General features: G+C 38.6%; 1 protein-coding gene across 1 annotated transcript; it reads left to right on the top strand.

Annotated features, from left to right (window-relative positions):
• Window positions 1–4,609: 4,609 nt before the first annotated feature.
• LOC148611477 (salivary C-type lectin 2-like) lies at window positions 4,610–15,653 on the top strand. Its single transcript, XM_088592074.1, has 4 exons — window positions 4,610–4,995; window positions 7,035–7,080; window positions 12,071–12,152; window positions 12,374–15,653. Exons 1-4 carry the CDS (start codon window positions 4,712–4,714, stop codon window positions 12,595–12,597), a joined length of 636 nt encoding a protein of 211 aa, XP_088448200.1. The 5' UTR covers window positions 4,610–4,711; the 3' UTR covers window positions 12,598–15,653.
• Window positions 15,654–20,640: the final 4,987 nt, after the last annotated feature.

Consider the following 20,640-nt stretch of genomic DNA (forward strand, 5'->3'; position numbering starts at 1 on the left):
TCATGTTCATCGTCTGAATATAGCTGAAATATTGCTGCTCGGACATTAAACCCCGAACAAACAAATTGTTTAGTACGCCACGTGTTGTTTAAGCTGGTAGTTTTTTTTAAGGCGTACGCTGATTGTTCTAAAAAGTTTGTGAGTTTGTATGCAAGTAAAGATTTGTGTCGTTTTTTTAATAAATGACATTTTGAGTCAAGCTATTCTATTAAAATTAAAGCCGTCGTATGTATGTTTTCATATTATGAATAGGCAGACATAAAACAAATTTATTTAAATCCCTTTTTTCATTTCATCATCATCATTTCATGTTCATCGAATGAATATAGCTGAAACATTGCTGTTCGGGCGTTTAACCCCAACAATCAATCAATCGAAGGTCTTCCCAATTTGAGATTTTATTAGGGAATACATTTAAAAGTGAAATAAATGATTGAGACAGGAAGTGCATGCAATTGATCCAGAAATATATAGAATAATTAAAATATATATACATAGTGTTGAGGTCCAATCAAAACTATTTCTAACTATATTTTAATTATTCTATATATATATTGCCATGAAATATGCATATCCTTGCATAGAAATCTGTATTGTGTGCAAAGAATTTAGTTCACAAGTCTAAAATTATAAAATATATTGATAATAATATATGAAAATATTCCAGATTTTCACTTAGGAAGGAACTAGAGTGCTCGTTTTGTTTTGTTTTTTAAATTCGTGGTGGAAAACACTTTCTGTTGACAGCTTTGTTTTGACTATTTATCGGCACTGACAACATGATAAACAATGTCTTGTATCGTGATTAATGCAAAGTATACTTACAATGTGTACATTTGTTGATAATCTATTACAAACGCATGCATGTGTTTGTCGTATTTTTGCAAACGCTTCTACCATCGGTTAGAGCCCCGTGCAGGTCCGGGTGTCAAAAGAATAGGCCTGCAGCAGCGCTAAGCTTGTCGTATAAGGCGACTAAATAGTGCTCAGAAACCTAGCCGGGGGCTAGGCGCTCTGCCCACAGAGCAACTGGGATGTGTGCCCCAGGTGGTGGAATGGGGTATCCCTGGCGTGTTACATGCTGGGGTTGTCAGGCTATAATACGGAAAACCTGACCGCAAACCATAGTGGTGCACCGTGTTGGGAAAGATGCCACGTTCCTCGCACGTTAAAGAACCCTGCTGTGGTATTCGATAGGAGTAGGAACCTTTGCGCTCCGCCACAGAAGGCTAAATTGGCCTACCTTACCCATCCCCCTTTTTCCAGTGGCAATCAAAATTTGTCGACCCTATTATCCTTGTGACCCATCCTTTTTTTTTCATTTCATGTTCATTTTGTCATCCATTTCATGTTCATTGTCTGAATATAGCTGAAATATTGCTGCTCGGACGTTAAACCCCAACAAACAAACAAACAAACAATCTACCATCGGTTAGGTCTTACAACATTAATTGACTGACAAGACCTTATAGCATTGGCACTTGCGTAATTAGAGGGAACTTCCAATACCGACGAGATTGCATGAAAGTACATGGACTGACTTTTTTTAAATGACGATTACAAAAAAAAAGCACTTGTGTTCTTGCAGCAAACGGTAATCATCCGTATTAGATTAGGTTATTTATTCCAAACAAACATTAGCATGACATAGAAATGGTGTTAACATTCAATAGCATGTGATTAATATCGTATATGGAGAACCATTTAAAAGTTTATATGACACATTCTACGTGACGAGGTTAGGTCGTCGACTGAAATTTGCATTTAGTAAGTTTTCTTCGAGTACCTTTTTCTTGAATACTTTTGAGCTTTGGTGATTATAAGGAGTCCATATGTCAGTCACTTCTTCCATTGTGGCAACCACTGAACCAATCATTGACTCCCCCCCCCCCCACACACACACATATATAGTAATAATTTGCTGTTTCCTGCACTCGAAATACCCATATCAGTAAAGAAGACTACTGAAAATAAATTAATAAGAAAAGGATAGTGGCTGATACATAGCACATTCAAACGATTTGTGTATATACTCGGCCGTAAGTAGTTACTTTTATCAGATTTCCGCACTTTTGACGGTTGGTGTCTTTGGTTATCTGTAGCCTTTCCTCTACGATCCAGCTGCTACAGCAAACACTTAATAATACAAAAATACATTCAAATGCAGAAAACAGTAACGAGCAAACAAACACATCATTTTAGAAAAAAATATATAACGTCCAGATTTGACGATTTTTCTCTTCTTTTGGTTAGAAGAAAATGTATGTCAATTTAAACAATACACAATGGTCTTGCATTAATATAAAAATTCTCAAGATAAGAATCATACTGGTACCTGCTACATCAATATTTCGGCAAAACGCTAAAAAAATGACAGACTTCATTATTAGCTAGAACACTGTAGACAGTTTTATTGTAATGACAATGCCCCGTGCAGGTCCGGGTGTCAAAAGAATAGGCCTGCAGCAGCGCTAAGCTTGTAAAGGCGACTAAATAGTGCTCAGAAACCTAGCCGAGAGCTAGGCGCTCTGTCCACAACTGGGATGTGCGCCCCAGGTGGTAGAATGGGGTACCCCTGGCGTGTTACATGCTGGGGTTGTCAGGCTATAATACGGAAAACCTGACCGCAAACCATAGTGGGGCACCGTGTTGGGAAAGACGTCGCGTTCCTCGCACGTTAAAGAACCCTGTTATGGTATTCGATAGGAGTAGGAATCTTTGCGCTCCCCCACAGCAGGCTAAATTGCCCGACCCTACCCACCTCTCCCTATTTCCAGTGGCAATCAAAATTTGTCGACCCCATTGTCCTTGTGTCCCATCCATTTTTCATTTCATCATCATTTCATGTTCATTTTATCATCCATTTCATGTTCATCGTCTGAATATAGCTGAAACAATGCTACTCGGGCGTTAAACCCTAACAATCAATCAATCATGTTATTGATTTACAGGCAAGATATCTGTTCTTTACCTTTGTTTGAAATAAACGGTATGGAATTAAAAAAAATTCCGGCAAAAGTTTCAAAGCACATATATCACTAATACTTTTGCTTTTAATAGACAAAGAAATATGATGAATTAACTAAGTATATGATTGTCATGTTCATTTTATCTTTACAATGATCGCTTATAAGATAATAAATTGATTTAAGTCTGAAAGATCATTCAACAATTATTGATTATGTGTAATTGCGACGTGAAAATTAGAAAATGGAAAGTGAGAATCTCACTTTTTGACACGTAATTTGACACAATCATTTCCTCACTAAAATAAATAAACATTTATCATCAAAATCGTAGATGTGCAATGGGTCAATAGTATCATATCCTTGATAAAACACGTTTTTGGTTCAAATGATTTCCGATATCCTGATATTTGAGAAATATTCTGTTCCCGACAAAAAGTGGTAGATGATGGCTTTTAAATCGTTTTAATTTCTGTGCTGTCTCGACTATGGCAATATTGTTGGGCCTTTTGGTATTGATGGGATAATTAATTGGAAAAAGTGAATAACCATATTATTATGAATGCCGAAAAACGCCTAGATTTAACGAGTGTGCGGAACTTAATCCGCGCACGAGTTAAATCCTCATGCGTTCTCGGCACGAGTTATAATATTTTGGTTATTCACGATAACCAATTGATTATCCTATTATAGAGATTTTCTTCATAATTTATCGATATTTTCAGTATGAATTCTGTGATTTGCGGATTGATATCAAAGTTGTGACGTTTTGGCGGGAGAAAGCGCGAGTGAAATTACTTGATATATTTCACAGTGTAAAGTATCGAAATTTATTACACTAGGAACATTCCATAAAACACTGCTATCTATATAATAATCCAATATAATATTCTGGTCCGTAACTGTAAACGGGAAATTAAGCGCGCTATATAATCTGATCAACTCACAGAAATTCAAGTCAGGTTTATTGCAATTATTTCCAACTTTCCGTTTTTTGCTTTGAAATGGACACTTGTTCTATGTAATTCCTTAAGTTTGACTATTACGTAGGGATTTCTACTGGGGTTGGTAATATTACACTAATTGTTTATGATGTTGTAATTTTGGTTGGTTTTCAGTGACGTATGCAAATCTGGTCCACTAATTTTCTGCAAGTTGGCACAACTTCAAGGCAGGGTCGTTTGTACTTTAGTTGAAGACATGGAAACACATATATTATTGAGCGTGTTTATAGAGATTATTCTTTTGTCGGTCTCTACATCGCACTTCCTAGAAATTAACATCACTTAGGGAATTAATTTAAAAGGCCTTTTAAACGCAGTCATACTGAACTTTTCTAATGCGTCTCCTTTGTGTTTTCATTGAAATTATCTTTCATTACATGTACGGAGTAACTGCATTTAATGTATTATATTTTGATTGCTATTCTAGGTCTATTTCAAGGAAAACTGAACAATTTACACAGTCGTATACTTTTTACCGTGTTTTTTTCAAATAAAGCCTTCAAAAAGGTAGTTGTAGATGGAATAATCATTGAAATTAAATACCAACGTCGATTTTTGCATAATTCAGCCCAACTAATATTAAAATACTGGCTTTGAAAATCTTATTCGGAAGAGTTATTCCGAACCTTTATTGTACTGGAAATATAGGTTTTATTTAATACTTTTTCGGTTTGCTATAAATTCAGTTTAATGGAAATAAGAGCAATAAGTCATATTCTATGCTTATCATAACTTGAAACGATGTATTTTATATTTTTAGCAATTCACATTTTTTGTAATTTGATATTTAACGTTGATACGACGAGCATTAAACAGATGAAGGTCAAAAACAATTTCAAAATAATTACACAACCATTTGTTGTTGTTAAAGCAGAATCTATTGCGGATTGTGCCCTACAGTGTCACCATAGTAATTGTTGTGCTGCCAGTTACAATAATGAAACAAACAGTTGCTATTTCAAGGAAAGTATTTGCTTTTTCGATACGGAACCTTCTTCAGATTCTGATTTTCTATATAAACCAGGGTAAGTTTACAAAAAAATCTACTTGACATTTACCATTTAGTTGTGTCATTTTAATTTCAGAAGATCTATGAATGTGTTTAGCCGGGGGCTAGGGCGCTCTGCCCACAGAGCAACTGGGTTGTGTGCCTCAGGAGGTGGAATGGGGTACCCCTGGTGTGTTACATGCTGAGGTTGTCAGGCTATAATACGGAAAACCTGACCGCAAACCATAGTGATGCACCGTGTTGGGAAAGATACCACGTTCCTCGCACGTTAAAGATCCCTACTGTGGTATTCTCCCGGAGTAGGAACCATAGGGCTCCGCCACAGGAGGCTAAATTGCCTGACCCTACCCACCTCTCCCTATTTCCAGTGGCAATCAAAATTTGTCGACCCCATTATCCTTGTGTACCATCCCTTTTTTCATTTCATCATCATTTCATGTTCATTTTATCATCCACTTCATGTTCATCGCCTGAATATAGCTGAAATATTGCTGCTAGAGCGTTAAACCCCAACAAACAAACAAACAGCTAATCTGATCCAGAAAAAGGAACATATTTTAATCTCAGTTTGTTTCCGTAATATAGATGACGTTTTTATCGTCAAACAATCCTAGTTTTGGGGATTTGATACATCGCATCTACCCCAAAGAACTTGAGAGAAAGGATAGTTCAGAAACTGTGAAGTCGGCCTCATATCTACTACGACAAACGCGATGACTTTTCATTCCGTATTGTCAGCTTCCCTTTCATCTGTTGCAACATCACTTAAGCACCTGCGTATGGAGATTTCATATCACAGCTCATACTTTATGCCAGAGCTTGTCGTAACCATGCAGACGTTTTCTATCGCGCTAGTTGTGCTACAATTAGGCTTCTGTTGCCACAAAATTAAATTGAAGTCATCACTACAGAAAATTTATGGTCGTCGTCATTAATTCGTGAATCGTTATGGTGTATCAATCAGAACCATAAAACTGATTTGCTTATCGTGTCATAGTTTTCCTTTCCTCTTTCGTCGGTGGCTTTTCTAGACAAGCATAGAACGCTAACTTGTCGGTGCACCTGGTCCATGCTCCCAATTTTTAGTGGAGTCCGAATACTCGTTTGTTTTTGTTACTTTGTATATATTGTTTTGGTTATTTTAGATTCTTTGTTCTGTGTTTCTGTATACCATGTCTTGTCTTTGTCTCTGGGATACTTTCCTTTGATTTCTGCTAGAATCTTGGTTCCCCTTGATTACACAGAAAAGGATACAAACCATGGAGCAACCATGAATAAAAATCATGCGGGATATCAAAATTGACAATTGACGAAGACCAAATTGCGCATCAAAGTAAATTAATTAAAATAATATACAAAACGGAATATCAGCAGAGCAGATCTCCGCATTAGAAGTGAGGGGAATTTAAGATTCTTCGAAATGGTGATCCATTCTTGCCTTTTTGCAATCATCACTGCGCCCCGTACAGGTCCGGGTGTGAAAAGAATAGGCCTACAGCAGCGCTAAGCTTGTCGTAAAAGGCGACTAAATAGTGCTCTGAACCCTAGCCGGGGGCTAGGGCGCTCTGCCCACAGAGGAACCGGGATGTGTGCCCCAGGTGGTGGAATGGGGTACCCCTGGCGTGTTACATGCTGGGGTTGTCAGGCTATAATACGGAAAACCTGACCGCAAACCATAGTGGTGCACCGTGTTGGTAAAGACGCCACGTTCCTCGCACGTTAAAGAACCCTACTGTGGTATTCTCCCGGAGTAGGAACCATAGGGCTCCGCCACAGGAGGCTAAATTGCCCGACCCTACCCACCTTCCCCTATTTCCAGTGGCAATCAAACTTTGTCGACCCCATTGTCCTTGTGTCCCATCCTTTTTTCATTTCATCATCATTTCATGTTCATTTTGTCACCAATTTCATGTTCATCGTCTGAGTATAGCTGAAATATTGCTGCTCGGACGTTAAACCCCAACAAACAGAAGCAATCATCACTGCAAGATTGAATGACGAAATAACAACTGGATAATGTGATTTATTGTAATTAGTACAAATTTATTTTCATAGGAATAAAGTTCTTGTAAAGGAGGGGAGGACTTTTATGAAGGCGAGAGTAAGTAGGCTAAAAATTAAGTAAAGTAAAACCACTTACCACAAAATATGGAAATATGCTATCATAAATACAATCATATACAATCTACTATGTCCGATGAATAGTTTGATTGGATATGTTAACAACTTGCATCTTTATCTGTTGTTATACCTATTGCGTGGCAAGTGCAAAATATATATTGATCCTCATGTCCGTCATATCTTAGCGTAATGGAGATATATTTTGAAATTTCGGATGAACAGTTTAATACATTGGATATGGTTACATCTGGTATTTTCATTCGCCTATACCTATTGCGTGACAAAGAATATATAATGAGCCTCATGTCCCCCATATTTTAGTGAGCGTCATGGAGATATATTTTGAAATTTCAACCGGACGCTTTGCATACAATTTCGTCTGTGGCAACATCCCATCAGCACCTGCTTATGGAGTTTTCATATCACAACTCATACGTTGTACCAGAGCCTGCTGTAACTACGCAGACTTTTTGTATCGCGCTAGGACTCCTACAGTTAGGCTTCTGGAACAGGGATATATTACTACGAGATTGAAGTCATCACTACAGAAGTTTATGGTCGCCATCATGAACTCGTGGATTGTTATGGTGCATCCATCTGCACCATGAAAACGGATTTGTTCATCGTGTCATAGTTTTCCTTTCCTTTTTCGTCTCTCCCCCGTGCAGGTCCGGGTGATAAAAGAATAGGCCTGCAGCAGCGCTAAGCTTGTCGAATAAGGCGACTAAATAGTGCTAAGAAACCTAGCCAGGGGCTAGGGCGCTCTGCCCACAGAGCAACTGGGATGTGTGCCCCAGGTGTTGGAATGGGGTACCCCTGGCGTGTTACATGCTGGGGTTGTCAGGCTATAATACGGAAAACCTGACCGCAAACCATAGAGGTGCACCGTGTTGGGAAAGATGCCACATTCCTCGCACGTTAAAGAACCCTGCTGTGGTATTCGATAGGAGTAGGAACCTTTGCGCTCCGCCACAGGAGGCTAAATTGCCCGATCTTACCCATCCCCCCCTTTTCCAGTGGCAATCAAAATTTGTCGAACCTATTATTCTTGTGATACATCCTTTATCATTTCATGTTCATTATATCATCCATTTCATGTTCATTGTCTGAATATAGCTGAAATATTGCTGCTCGGACGTTAAACCCCAACAAACTAACAAACAAACCTTTTTCGTCTACCCCGGCCTTGACTTTTTATGAGCAACTCGACGGGTGTTTCTAGAAAAGCAGAGGACGCTTCCCTACCGGTGCACCTTGTCCATGCTCTCAGTTGTTAATGGAGTCCGAGTTGCTCATTTGCTTTTGTTACTTTGTATGTATTAATCCAGTTACTTAATCTTCTTTGTTATGTATGTCTGTTGTCCATGTTTGGACTTTGTCCCTGGATTACTTTCGTTTGATTTCCGCTAGAAGGTTGGTTCCCTTGATTACTCTTAGATCGATATAGCATAATTTGTACTTTTTAAATTTTGTTTTTTTTAAATTGATTCGTAATGACAATTCTGTGATAATCGAATGAAATTTTTTTTCCATCATAGCACAATCATTCTAAACTCTTCATTTCTGGTGCGCTTTTAGCAGTACATTTACACCGCTTCGAAATTGGCCAAATCTATTTTTTATTGCATTACCATCGTGAAGGTCAAGAGTCATCATTTGATGCCAAAAACATAGATGTGTTTATGATACGATTGTGTTACAATTATTTCAGGTGCCCCGTGCAGGTCCGGGTGTTAAAAGAATAGGCCTGCAGCAGCGCTAAGCTTGTTGTAAAAGGCGACTAAATAGTGCTCAGAACCCTAGCCGGGTCTAGGGCGCTCTGCACACAGAGCAACTGGGATGTGTGCCCCAGGTGGTGGAATGGGGTACCTCTGGCGTGTTACATGCTGGGGTTGTCAGGCTATAATACGGAAAACCTGACCGCAAACCATAGTGGTGCACCGTGATGGAAAGATGCCACGTTCCTCGCACGTTAAAGAACCCTACTGTGGTTTTCTCCCGGGTTCGATTAATAATTTGTATAAATTCCAAAAATAGTCGGAATAGTTAACACATCTGTGATAAAAAAAAAAACCAAAAAACAAATATAGAAATTTGCATTTCGTATCATATAAAAACAACTTGATAATACGGTCAGAGCTATATTTTTCAATGAGTGTAAGGTTATAAACAGGCGGTGGAACTGTAGAACTGCACAGAAAGATGCGTAAATACATGAAGCTTTTCGAAAACTTTATTTAAAACAAAGTTCGTAAGTCTCCATTGATTGTTGGGGTTTAACGTCCGAGCAAGAATATTTCAGCTATATTCAGACAATGAACATGAAATGGATGATAAAATGAACATGAAATGAAAAAAAAAAGAATGGGTCACAAGGATAATAGGGTCGACAAATTTTGATTGCCACTGGAAAAAGAGTGGATGGGTAAGGTCGGGCAATTTAGCCTCCTGTGGCGGAGCGCAAAGGTTCCTACTCCTATCGAATACCACAGCAGGGTAGGGTTCTTTAACGTGCAAGGAACATGGCATTTTTCCCAACACGGTCCACCACTATGGTTTGCGGTCAGGTTTTCCGTATTATGGCCTGACAACCCCAGCATGTAACACGCCAGGGGTACCCCATTCCACCACCTGGGGCACACATCCCAGTTGCTCTGTGGGCAGAGCGCCTAGCCCCCGACTAGGTTTCTGAGCACTAGATAGTCGCCTTATACGACAAGCTTAGCGCTGCTGCAGGCCTATTCTTTTAACATTCGGACCTGCACTGGGCTAAGTCTACATTGAAGAAATTCATTTAAGACGAGTGTATATTTTCAGTGATAAAAAATAACGCTTACCTACTTTCTTTTTATAAGCCCCGATAAGCGTCAGTTCCTTGTTATTGTCCGCGGAACTTTATTGTCGAGGTTGGTGCTCACAAATCTGTGGGTTGCTCACTGTGCTCATTATAATCTTTTATCGACAGTTTTCGAGATTTAATGCATAATATTCTATACCATCCACTAAAAGTTACATAGCTAATCATGTCTAATTGGTCGGTTAAGTAAACTAAACAAGCATGGAAATGCAATATGTTGTGTTCCATCTGTAAATCTTTCAATTTACTTTATTTATAGACAAAAAATATGTAGCAATAGTTCATGTTCATGATTAAAAATATGATTAAAAAATGACAAAATTTGTTCTTTGTGTCATATATTGTTGTTTGAATAATGTTTGATTGAACATATGCTTTATACATGTAAAATGTTTGTTTGTTTGTTGGGGTTTAACGTCCGAGCAGCAATATTTCAGCTATATTCAGACGATGAACATGAAATGTATGATAAAATGAACATGAAACGAAAATAAAGGATGGGACACAAGGATAATATGGTCGACAAATTTTGATTGTCACTGGAAAAAGAGGGTATGGGTAATTTAGCCTCCTGTGGCGGAGCGCAAAGGTTCCTACTCCTATCGAATACCACAGCAGGGTTCTTTAACGTGCGAGGAACGTGGCATCTTTCCCAACACGGTGCACCACTATGGTTTGTGGTCAGGTTTTCCGTATTATAGCCTGACAACCCCAGCATGTAACACGCCAGGGGTACCCCATTCCACCACCTGGGGCACACATCCCAGTTGCTCTGTGGGCAGAGCGCCTAGCCCCCGACTAGGTTTCTGAGCACTATATAGTCGCCTTATACGACAAGCTTAGCGCTGCTGCAGGCCTATTCTTTTAACACCCGGACCTGCACGGGCCCCGCTGTACTCTGTCCTTTTGCGGAGTGTGACTTGTACTCTGTCTACTGCAAGCTTTGTTTTGGCAATGTATCCTCTCTGTTGTAATAATTTTTTGTTTGAACATCGTATCCGGTACTATACTAAAATAAATAACATGTATTTCGATTTCTCAACAATTCAATAGAATACTGGATCCTCGAGATACAAAACAAGGCTGTGAAATAAAATATTGGAATTCTAAACAGGAACCGATTTACACATTTACACATGAAAAATGTATTTGATACTACATGTATGTGCAAATCTTCATTTCAAATTTTCCTGAAGCTCTTTCGATTCATTTTGCATTGCAAGAAAACATTTGTGTAATATTTTGTTTGGTTACTCTGACCTGTTTGACTAGAAGCATTGCTTAAAAAAAAACACTTCATATTTTACCCTACTGTCCTTGTGTCCCATCCCGTTTTTCATTTCATCATCATTTCATGTTCATTTTATCATCCGTTTCATGTTCATCGTCTGAATATAGCTGAAATATTGCTGCTCGGACGTTAAACCCCAACAATCAATCAATCATATTTTACACACAAACAAAACAGTAAAGCAAAGGTCAGGACAATCCGGTTAATAAGTTGCATGAAAGCGAACAAAAAAAAAGAAATAGGAAAATTCAACTGTAAAGCAAATGCAATTTAATGTAATTGAGCATTACGTTCAATTTTCTAAAGCAATGCATTATATTACCACTACAAAAATAGGCTCATTACACATTACTTTACTATTACGTCAGAATGTCCACATAAATCATAACACATAACCCAAGGCCTCACAAAAAGTACACGTTGATATATAAAGGCATAGTCACTTGAAAATCGACGTGGTTAGCATGATACCTTATGCAAATGATACATCAGATACACAAGAAAACTTAGATAAAAAAGGTCGTGAGCATCACGAATTGGGCCTATATTCGTCTCCAATGTGTGCATTAGGTCAAATATTTTTTTTATTAGATAAGGTTATATGATTTATAACGCATACTTACGTATTTAAACTTTAAAGTCTAGTCCTCGAGACCAACATATTATTTGATATAAGAAAAATAAGCACTTAAACAGTATACCATCCTTCTTCAAATGGATGATTTTATTATAGTGTCAATTGTAATATATTGTCTTGCCAATTTAATGACAATTTCTATTTAACCAAATAACCGTTAAATTTTGTTGTGAATTGACTTTCAGGAATACTGTAAGACGTTTGGCGGTGATTTGGCAAGTGTTAAGAAACCGCTAGATCACACTAGCATACTAAGTTTACTTGAAGGTAACAATTGAAATTTGTTTATTATCAGCTAGCTTTGACAAGCAAGAACGTGTAGAAAATTTTACAACCACTGTTTTCATGTATAATGATTGTTAATGATTAATAGGTATAATATCTATTCTTAACTTTTGTTTGAGATAAATAGTATTAATTTCTCAATAAAAGATTTAATTTTCCGGCGAAATTTTCAAAATATCACTAATACTTTTTATTGTTAATAGATGAAGATAGGTACTATTGGATTGGTGGTGACGATATAATTGCAGAAGGTAACTGGATCTGGAGCATTAATTCAGACCCTATTAGATTAAACTATTGGGGACCTAACAGGCCCGATAATGCAGGAGCTAGTGGGCAAAACTGTTTGGTATATCGGCATTTTTCAGACTGGTTCTGGGATGACAGAGGATGCGAGATAAAATATCCGTTTATTTGTCAAATTTAAAACAGAATTCATCCAACAGAACTTCAACACTTTTGAACATCTGTAGTAGTGACGGTTTATATGGAAAAACCTATAATCTTCTAGGAATTGGCATTTTTCATGTTTAAATATATTCCCTTGAAATAAAGTATTTATATTTTTTATCTCTTAGGTAGTAACATATTGCTGATGCTTGTTTTTTTTTATCCGTCTTACATGTTCAATTTGACCATTTCGATGATACCAATGAATGAAATGTAATTTCTGCAAAAGGAGAAAATATTGACCAAACCATACGACAAACGCGATGACTTTTCATTCCGAATTGGCAACTTTAAATGGTATTAAAAAGTAAAATCAATCAATCATTAACTTATGTTAAGGTGTTTTTTATGACGTTTTTGTTTAGGTAGAACACATCTGGATTCTTCTGCAGTAGATTCTAAAATTTCTCTGTACATAAAATTATTAAGAGCTCTATGTGCCCCGTGCAGGTCCGGTGTCAAAAGAATAAGCATACAGTAGCGGTAAGGTTGTCGTAAAAGACTAAATAGCGCCCAGAAGGTTGGCCGGCAACTATGGCGCTTTGACAACAAAGCAACTGGGTTGTGTGTCCCAGATGGTGGAATAGGATACACCAGGTAAATTCTATGCGTCATGCTATAATACGGAAAACCTGACCGAAAACTATAGTGTTGCACCGTGTTGGCAAAGATTTAACGTTCCTTGCACGTTGAAGAACCATTCTGTATTATTCGAAAGGAGAAGGAGCCTCAATTTCGCTATAGAAGGCTAAATTGTCCGATCCTAGCCAACTTTTAAGATTTCCTATGGCAATCGAAACTCCTTGACCATATTATAAACCTTATGTCCCATCCCATTTTTCATTTAATCATCAGTTCATGTTTATTGCCGGGATATAACTGAAATATTACTGCATGGGCGTTCAATCAAATAATCCAAGCAGCAATATTTCAGCTATATTCAGACGATAAACATGAAATTGACACATGTTAAATAAGTCTTTGTGGTATTCCCTCGGAGTATGAACCATTAGGCTAAGTTGTCCGACCCTATTCACCTCTCCATATTTCCAGTGGCAATTAAATGTTGTCGACCCCATTATCCTGGTGTCCTATCCCATTTTTCATTTCATGTTCATCGCCTAAATATAGCTGAAATATTGCTGCTCGGGCGTTAAACCCCAACAATCAAAAGTTTGTTATGGGCGGCCATTTCCCGCTAATTTTTATACCTTACTTCGATTTCATTGATAGTTGGTTTATATATTACATATGGTCTCCTGAGTTGAATGTTGTTGTATAGCCATGATTTCACTTCATTTTATGTTCTTTTTCAGCAAATTTGTACTGGGCTAATGCCCACTGACCCGGTTGAATAACACCCCTACCCAATTTTTCTCTAGGGGTTCTAAAACATATTGAAGGGATTCCCAATATTTTACAGTGCCTTAAGTACTCAGTTAAACCTAGCACATTCATCAATATCTGCTCTTTGGCAGAACATTTTTGTCAAATATGGTAACGAAAGCATGATACCTTTACTTATTTACTAAATAGGGCATGGGTTGCCAGATGAGGTATAAGGGAGCCTCTTCTTGTGGTTATCTATAGAAAAGGGAGTCAGCTAAGCTAACATGTAAGTGAACCATGGACTAATGAACTATCCGTTATAACTTCCTCCAGAATTTCACCCATTCTCATTTTTCTAAGTCCGGTATAATTTTTCTCATAGATTGTACCAAACATATGCAGTTGTCGTTTTTTCATCAATACGGTAGTCGTTTTTAGAAGTTTGTTGTTCATTTGTCATACACTGCAGTTTAATTTCCTCAGCATCGAATAATGATAGAGAAAATACAGTATGTCCACATTTTAGATATTAACACATCAATAGATATGCGACTTTAGACTAATTTTTACATTAAGTTTTTAATGGTTCGATTGTTTAAGCACCCGAATTCAAATCGTACCGTGATATGCAACGAGAATCATTTCCATTATGGTACTGAAATCTTGTTACTTTTTTAACTGTTTTTAAGTCATTTCCGTAATGTACTTTATGTAAATTTAAGCTCGCATTGATCAGTTTGTTAATCTTATATATGTGTACTGTTTGTTTGTTGGGGTTTAGCGCCCGAGCAGCAATATTTTAGCTATATTCAGGCGATGAACATGAAATGGATGATGAAATGAAAAATGGAATGGGACACAAGGATAATGGGTGGTATTCTCCCGGAGTAGGAACTATAGGGCTCCGCCACAGGAGGCTAAATTGCCCGACCTTAATTACCTCTCCCTATTTCCAGTGGCAATCAAAAATTCTCGACCCCACTGTCCTTGTGTCCCGTCCCATTTTTCACTACATCATTTCATGTTCATCGCCTGAATATAGCTGAAATATTGCTGCTCGGACGTTAAATACCAACAATCAATCAATCAACTGAAAGTATTTGCTATTTATGTTTTAGGTTTAACGCTAGTGTATTCGGTATGTTTCACCATATTCGATCGATTTTTTTTATACTTAAAAAAGGAGAATTTTCAAGTTTTCGGACAATTACTAAAAAACATTTTCACCTACATTTATGAAATTTTGGTTTATTATTCAGATCTATTTCGATTTTTATAGATTTATCGTTTCCGTGTTGATTTTTTTTTTCACTAAAAAAAGATTTTCTAGTTAATGCACAATATCTCAAAAACACTCTCCCAAACTTTTATGAAACGTTTGTGAATTGTTCATATCTATTGAAGTTAGCTCTCTTCCGATTTAATTAAAAGTCAAATTTCACGTAACGTGTTATGCAGTTTTATTCTTTAAAAAAGGCAGAAACGGCCAAGGGAATTCATTCGTTGAAAACGGACCATTTGTTATGATAGTGCCAAATTTTTTGTGCATTTTTTATTTGCTTTCTTGGGGGTGAGGTGGGTAGTTGACAGTATGCAACGAGTGTATCATGCGCTTAAAGCGCAGTTCTTTATTCAAGTTGTTGTTAAAAAAGTGGTGTAATTGTTATGGCGAAATATTGTTTCCTTTGTGTAATGAAGGGTATTTTTTTTAACATACTTGGTATCAGGTATAGAAAAATTATCTCAGTTCTAGCCCAGTGCAGGTCCGGGTGTTAAAAGAATAGACCTGCAGCAGTGCTAAGCTTCTCGTAAAAGGCGACTATATAGTGCTCAGAACCTTGGTCGGGGGCTAGTGCGCTCTGTCCACAGAGCAACTTGGTTGTGTGCCCAATGTTGTGGAATGGGGTACCCCTGGCATGTTTCATGCTGGCGTCTTCAGGCCATAATACGGAAAACCTGACTGCAAACCATAGTGGTGCACTGTGTTGGGAAAGATGCCATGTTCCTCGCATGTTAAAGACCCTGCTGTGGTATTTCCCCGGAGAAGGAACCATTTCGCTCCGCCGAAGAAAGCTAAATTGCCCGACCCATCCCACCTCTCACTATTTCCAGTGGCAATAAAAGTTAGTCAAACCTATTATTATCCTTGTGTCCCATCATGTACTCATCATTTCATGTTCATCGCCTGAATATAGTTGAAATATTGCTGTTCCGGCATTAAACGCCAACAATCAATCAATCGGAATGCGGATGATCGCTACTGCAGGACTACAAGGCAAATCATTAAGCACAAGACTCGGGTGATATGAGGAATTTCCGCACACAGATGCATGTAGAGAGGAATAGCAATGCGAATAGAGCAAAGCGGGTGATCGAGATTGAGCAATAGACCACTCTTTCAGGAAAAAACCGAAAAGCACATAAGAAGACAGAAAACTGTTACCATTGTTTTTTTTTAAATACAGACAGCCTAAAATGTGAGTTCTTACATAAAGCATAATGTACTAGAATTTGGGTTTTTTGATTGCTGAAGAGAAATGTCTTTTTTTCGACAGTTACTAGTAGGTCATCAATAGACTAATACGGAAAAATTAGGGAACGCCCGAGCAGCAATATTTCAGCTATATTCAGGCGATGAAAATGAAGTGGATGACAAAATGAACATGAAATGATGATGAAATGAAAAAGGGATGGGACACAAGGACAATGGGATCGACAAATTTTGATTGCCACTGGAAAAAGGGAGGGGTGGGTATGGTCGGGCAATTTAGCCTCCTGTGGCGGAGCCCTATGGTTCCTACTCCAGGAGAATACCATAGTAGGGTTCTTTAACATGCGAGGAACGTGGCATCTTTCCCAACACGTTGCACCACTATGGTTTGCGGTCAGGTTTTCCTTATTATGGCCTGACAACCCCAGCATGTAACACACCAGGGGTACCCCATTCCACCACCTGTGGCACACATCCAAGTTACTCTGTGGGCAGAGCGCCCTATCCCCCGGCTAAGGTTCTGAGCACTATTTAGTCGCCTTTTACGATAAGCTTAGCGCTGCTGCAGGCCTATTCTTTTAACACCCGGACCTGCACGGGGTTGGAAAATAGAAAAACACAACAACGAACCGAAATAATACATACAAAGTAACAAAAGTAAATGACCAACTCGGACTGTACTATTAAAGTCTAAACTGTTAAAAATAGCGCTACTTATCTATTTCGAAATTACACGCATGCTCCAGAACACCAGTGATTCACTGAATGAATATCATCAATTATTTCTTTTTGATTCATTGATTGTTGGGGTTTAACGTCCGAGCAGCAATATTTCAGCTTTATTCAGACGATGAACATGAAATGGATGATAAAATGAACATGAAATGATGAAATAAAAAATGGGACGGGACACAAGGATGGAAGGGTCGACAAATTTTGAAAAAAAAGGGAAGGATGGGTAAGGTGGGGCAATTTAGCCTCCTGCGGCGGAGCGCAGTGGTTTCTACTCCTATCGAATACCACAGCAGGGTTCTTTAGCGTGCGAGGAACGTGGCATCTTTCCCAACACGATGCACCACTATGGTTTGCGGTCAGGTTTTCCGTATCATAGCTGACAACCCCAGCATTAACATGCCAGGGGTACCCCATTCCACCACCTGGGGCACACATCTCAGTTGCTCTGTGGGCAGAGCGCCTAGCCCCCGGCTAGGTTTCTGAGCACTATTTAGTCGCCTTTTACGACAAGCTTAGTGCTGCTGCAGGCCTATTCTTTTGACAACCGGACCAGCACGATATTTCCTTTTGAAACTGAGTTTAAAATGTACATTCAGCTTTTAGCAATAATTTGGAACGAGATACATGTATATTTATAGCTGAATTTTTTTACATGCTTTCAAGGTTTATGCAGCCTAATTATGCATTCTATATAATCTTAATTTATAATTTCCTGATCGATATATAAATACAGCATCTGGTTATTTTAAGTTTAACACAGTCTTTTTTTTATACCATGAATCATTCCGGCTTTATTTTTTTGTAAATGGTTATCATAAGAAATGAATTATGTTTTTTGTCAAACAACTCTTTTCTCTAACTCATTTTTTTTCCAAATAACTTCCGGTTCCTCTAACGTATCTTTTCTTCCAAGCAGATCCTGTCAATGATTGTTGTTAATCGTAGTTTTAAAGATAGTAAATGTATACTCTTGGGTTTTCCGCAAATGAAAGATTGTTCCTGTTTGACAACCAGTTGTGGAAGTCTATTATATTTTATAGAATGGAGCAATGTAATACAAAACCAAACAATTGATGTTGAAGGTTTAAACTTGAAAGATCACGATGTTAGGCTTTGTTATCACACAATACCCCTGTATTTTTTGTTTTATTTACTTCCCGTTCCTTGAGATGTTCATGACAACGTTTGAATATAGCACAGAAGCAAAAACAAAATAAATAAAGAAATAAAAAATTTTTAAAAATTGTAAGAATAGCTTTCGCCTTTCCGTTCCCATTTTATTTCCGTAGTTCAACGAAGTATTTTATAAACAGATATTTTAACGTAAACAAGTAATTCATGGTATTATCTATATTCCTCTTAAACATACCAACGAACGAGTGGCACACTCATAACATTGACGAGATACAAGTGATGCACATATACATCGCAAAAAATGTACTTTATGTAATAAAAACCTGACCGCAAACCATAGTGGTGCACCGTGTTGGGAAAGATGCCACGTTCCTCGCACGTTAAAGAACCCTACTGTAGTATTCTGTCGGAGTAGGAACCATACGGCTCCGCCACAGGAGGCTAAATTGCCCGACTCTACCCACCTCTCCCCATTTCCATTGGCAATAAAAATTTGTCGACCCCATTGTCCTTGTGTCCCACCCCTATTTCATTTCATCATTTCATGTTCATTTTGTCATCAGTTTCATGTTCATCGTCTGAATATAGCTGAAATATAGCTGCTCGGACGTTAAACCCCAACAAACAAACAAAGCAAGTAATTAAGAACCAACACAAATTTTAAATTTGCCGACAGCCCGTCGGATGTGATGGACGCCGGATTCATTTGCAGTTGAAACAAAAATGGTACATACATCATTCAATATTCAGATTCATCTCGAATACTTATACCAATACTTATTCCTCACCGGAAGGCAGGGCCCACCAGGAAAAACCCCGAATGTCCAGAAAAGCTATATCCGATGTCAATGCACAAGCCTATCTTAGGACGTGGTGTCGGACCTAACCAAAATATAAAAAAAATTATATAAAAAATCTCGACAATATTGACGAAAGTTTGCTAGTTTGAACGACGGCTAGAAAGTGAAATACTTGTCAAACACACCCTAACGTTACCGAAACGTACCCGTTTGTTTGTTTGTTGGGGTTTAACGTCCGAGCAGCAATGTTTCAGCTATATTCAGACAATGAACATGAAATGGATGATAAAATGAACATGAAATGAAAAAAAAAGATGGGTCACAAGGATAATAGGGTCGACAAATTTTGATTGCCACTGGAAAAAGGGGGGATGGGTAAGGTCGGGCAATTTAGCCTCCTGTGGCGGAGCGCAAAGGTTCCTACTCCTATCGAATACCACAGCAGGGTTCTTTAACGTGTGAGGAACGTGGCATCTTTCCCAACACGGTGCACCACTATGGTTTGCGGTCAGGTTTTCCGTATTATAGCCTGACAAACCCAGCATGTAACACGCCAGGGGTACCCCATTCCACCACCTGGGGCACACATCCCAGTTGCTCTGTGGGCAGAGCGCCTAGACTCCGGCTAGGTTTCTGAGCACTATTTAGTCGCCTTATACGACAAGCTTAGCGCTGCTGCAGGCCTATTCTTTTAACACCCGGACCTGCACGGGGCCATGGTCTAATGAAATCAAGTAAAGTTCAGCTCAACTCAACAGTCCCGTTTGTGCAATGATTTTTTGCCCCGTGCAGGTCCGGGTGTTAAAAGAATAGGCAAGCAGCAGCGCTAAGCTTGACGTAAAAGGCGACTAAATGGTGCTCAGAAAACTAGCCGGGGGCTAGGGCGCTCTGCCCACAGAGCAACTGGGATGTGTGCCCCAGATGGTGGAATGGGGTATCCCTGGCGTGTTACATGCTGGGGTTGTCAGGCTATAATACGGAAAACCTGACCGCAACCCATAGTGGTGCCCCGTGTTGGGAAAGATGCCACGTTCCTCGCACGTTAAAGAACCCTGCTTTGGTATTCGATAGGAGTAGGAACCATTGCGCTCCGCCACAGGAGGCTAAATTGCCCGACCTTACCGACCCCCCCTTTTTCCAGTGGCAATCAAAATTTGTCGACACTGTTGTCCTTGTGACCCATCCTTTTTTTTTCATTTCATGTCCATTTTATGTTCATTGTCTGAATATAGCTGAAATATTGCTGCTCGGACGTTAAACCCCAACAAACAAACAAACTTATCTCACTTTACATTTAGTTTTCTTTGATTAAGCAATACATGGCACAAGGAAATTACAATTTTAAAGTTCGTTTGTTTGTTGGGGTTTAACGTCCGAGCAGCAATGTTTCAGCTATATTCAGTGAATGAACATGAAATGGATGATAAAATGAACATGAAATGAAAAAAACGATGGATCACAAGGATAATAGGGTCGACAAATTTTGATTGCCACTGGAAAAAGGGAGGGGTGGGTATGGTCGGGCAATTTA

This window comes from Perna viridis, chromosome 7 (assembly GCF_037379345.1).
Source record: "Perna viridis isolate PV_CMFRI_1.1 ecotype Kerala chromosome 7, ASM3737934v1, whole genome shotgun sequence".
NCBI classification, from domain to species: domain Eukaryota; kingdom Metazoa; phylum Mollusca; class Bivalvia; order Mytilida; family Mytilidae; genus Perna; species Perna viridis.

Excerpts from the sequence above, each read along its gene's own strand:
- LOC148611477 (XM_088592074.1), top strand. The coding sequence starts at position 4,712 with ATGTATTTTATATTTTTAGCAATTCACATTTTTTGTAATTTGATATTT. Across the intron at positions 4,996-7,034 it reads GATTTTCTATATAAACCAGG|GAATAAAGTTCTTGTAAAGG; the intron begins GTAAGTTTACAA and ends TTATTTTCATAG. Across the intron at positions 12,153-12,373 it reads CATACTAAGTTTACTTGAAG|ATGAAGATAGGTACTATTGG; the intron begins GTAACAATTGAA and ends TATTGTTAATAG.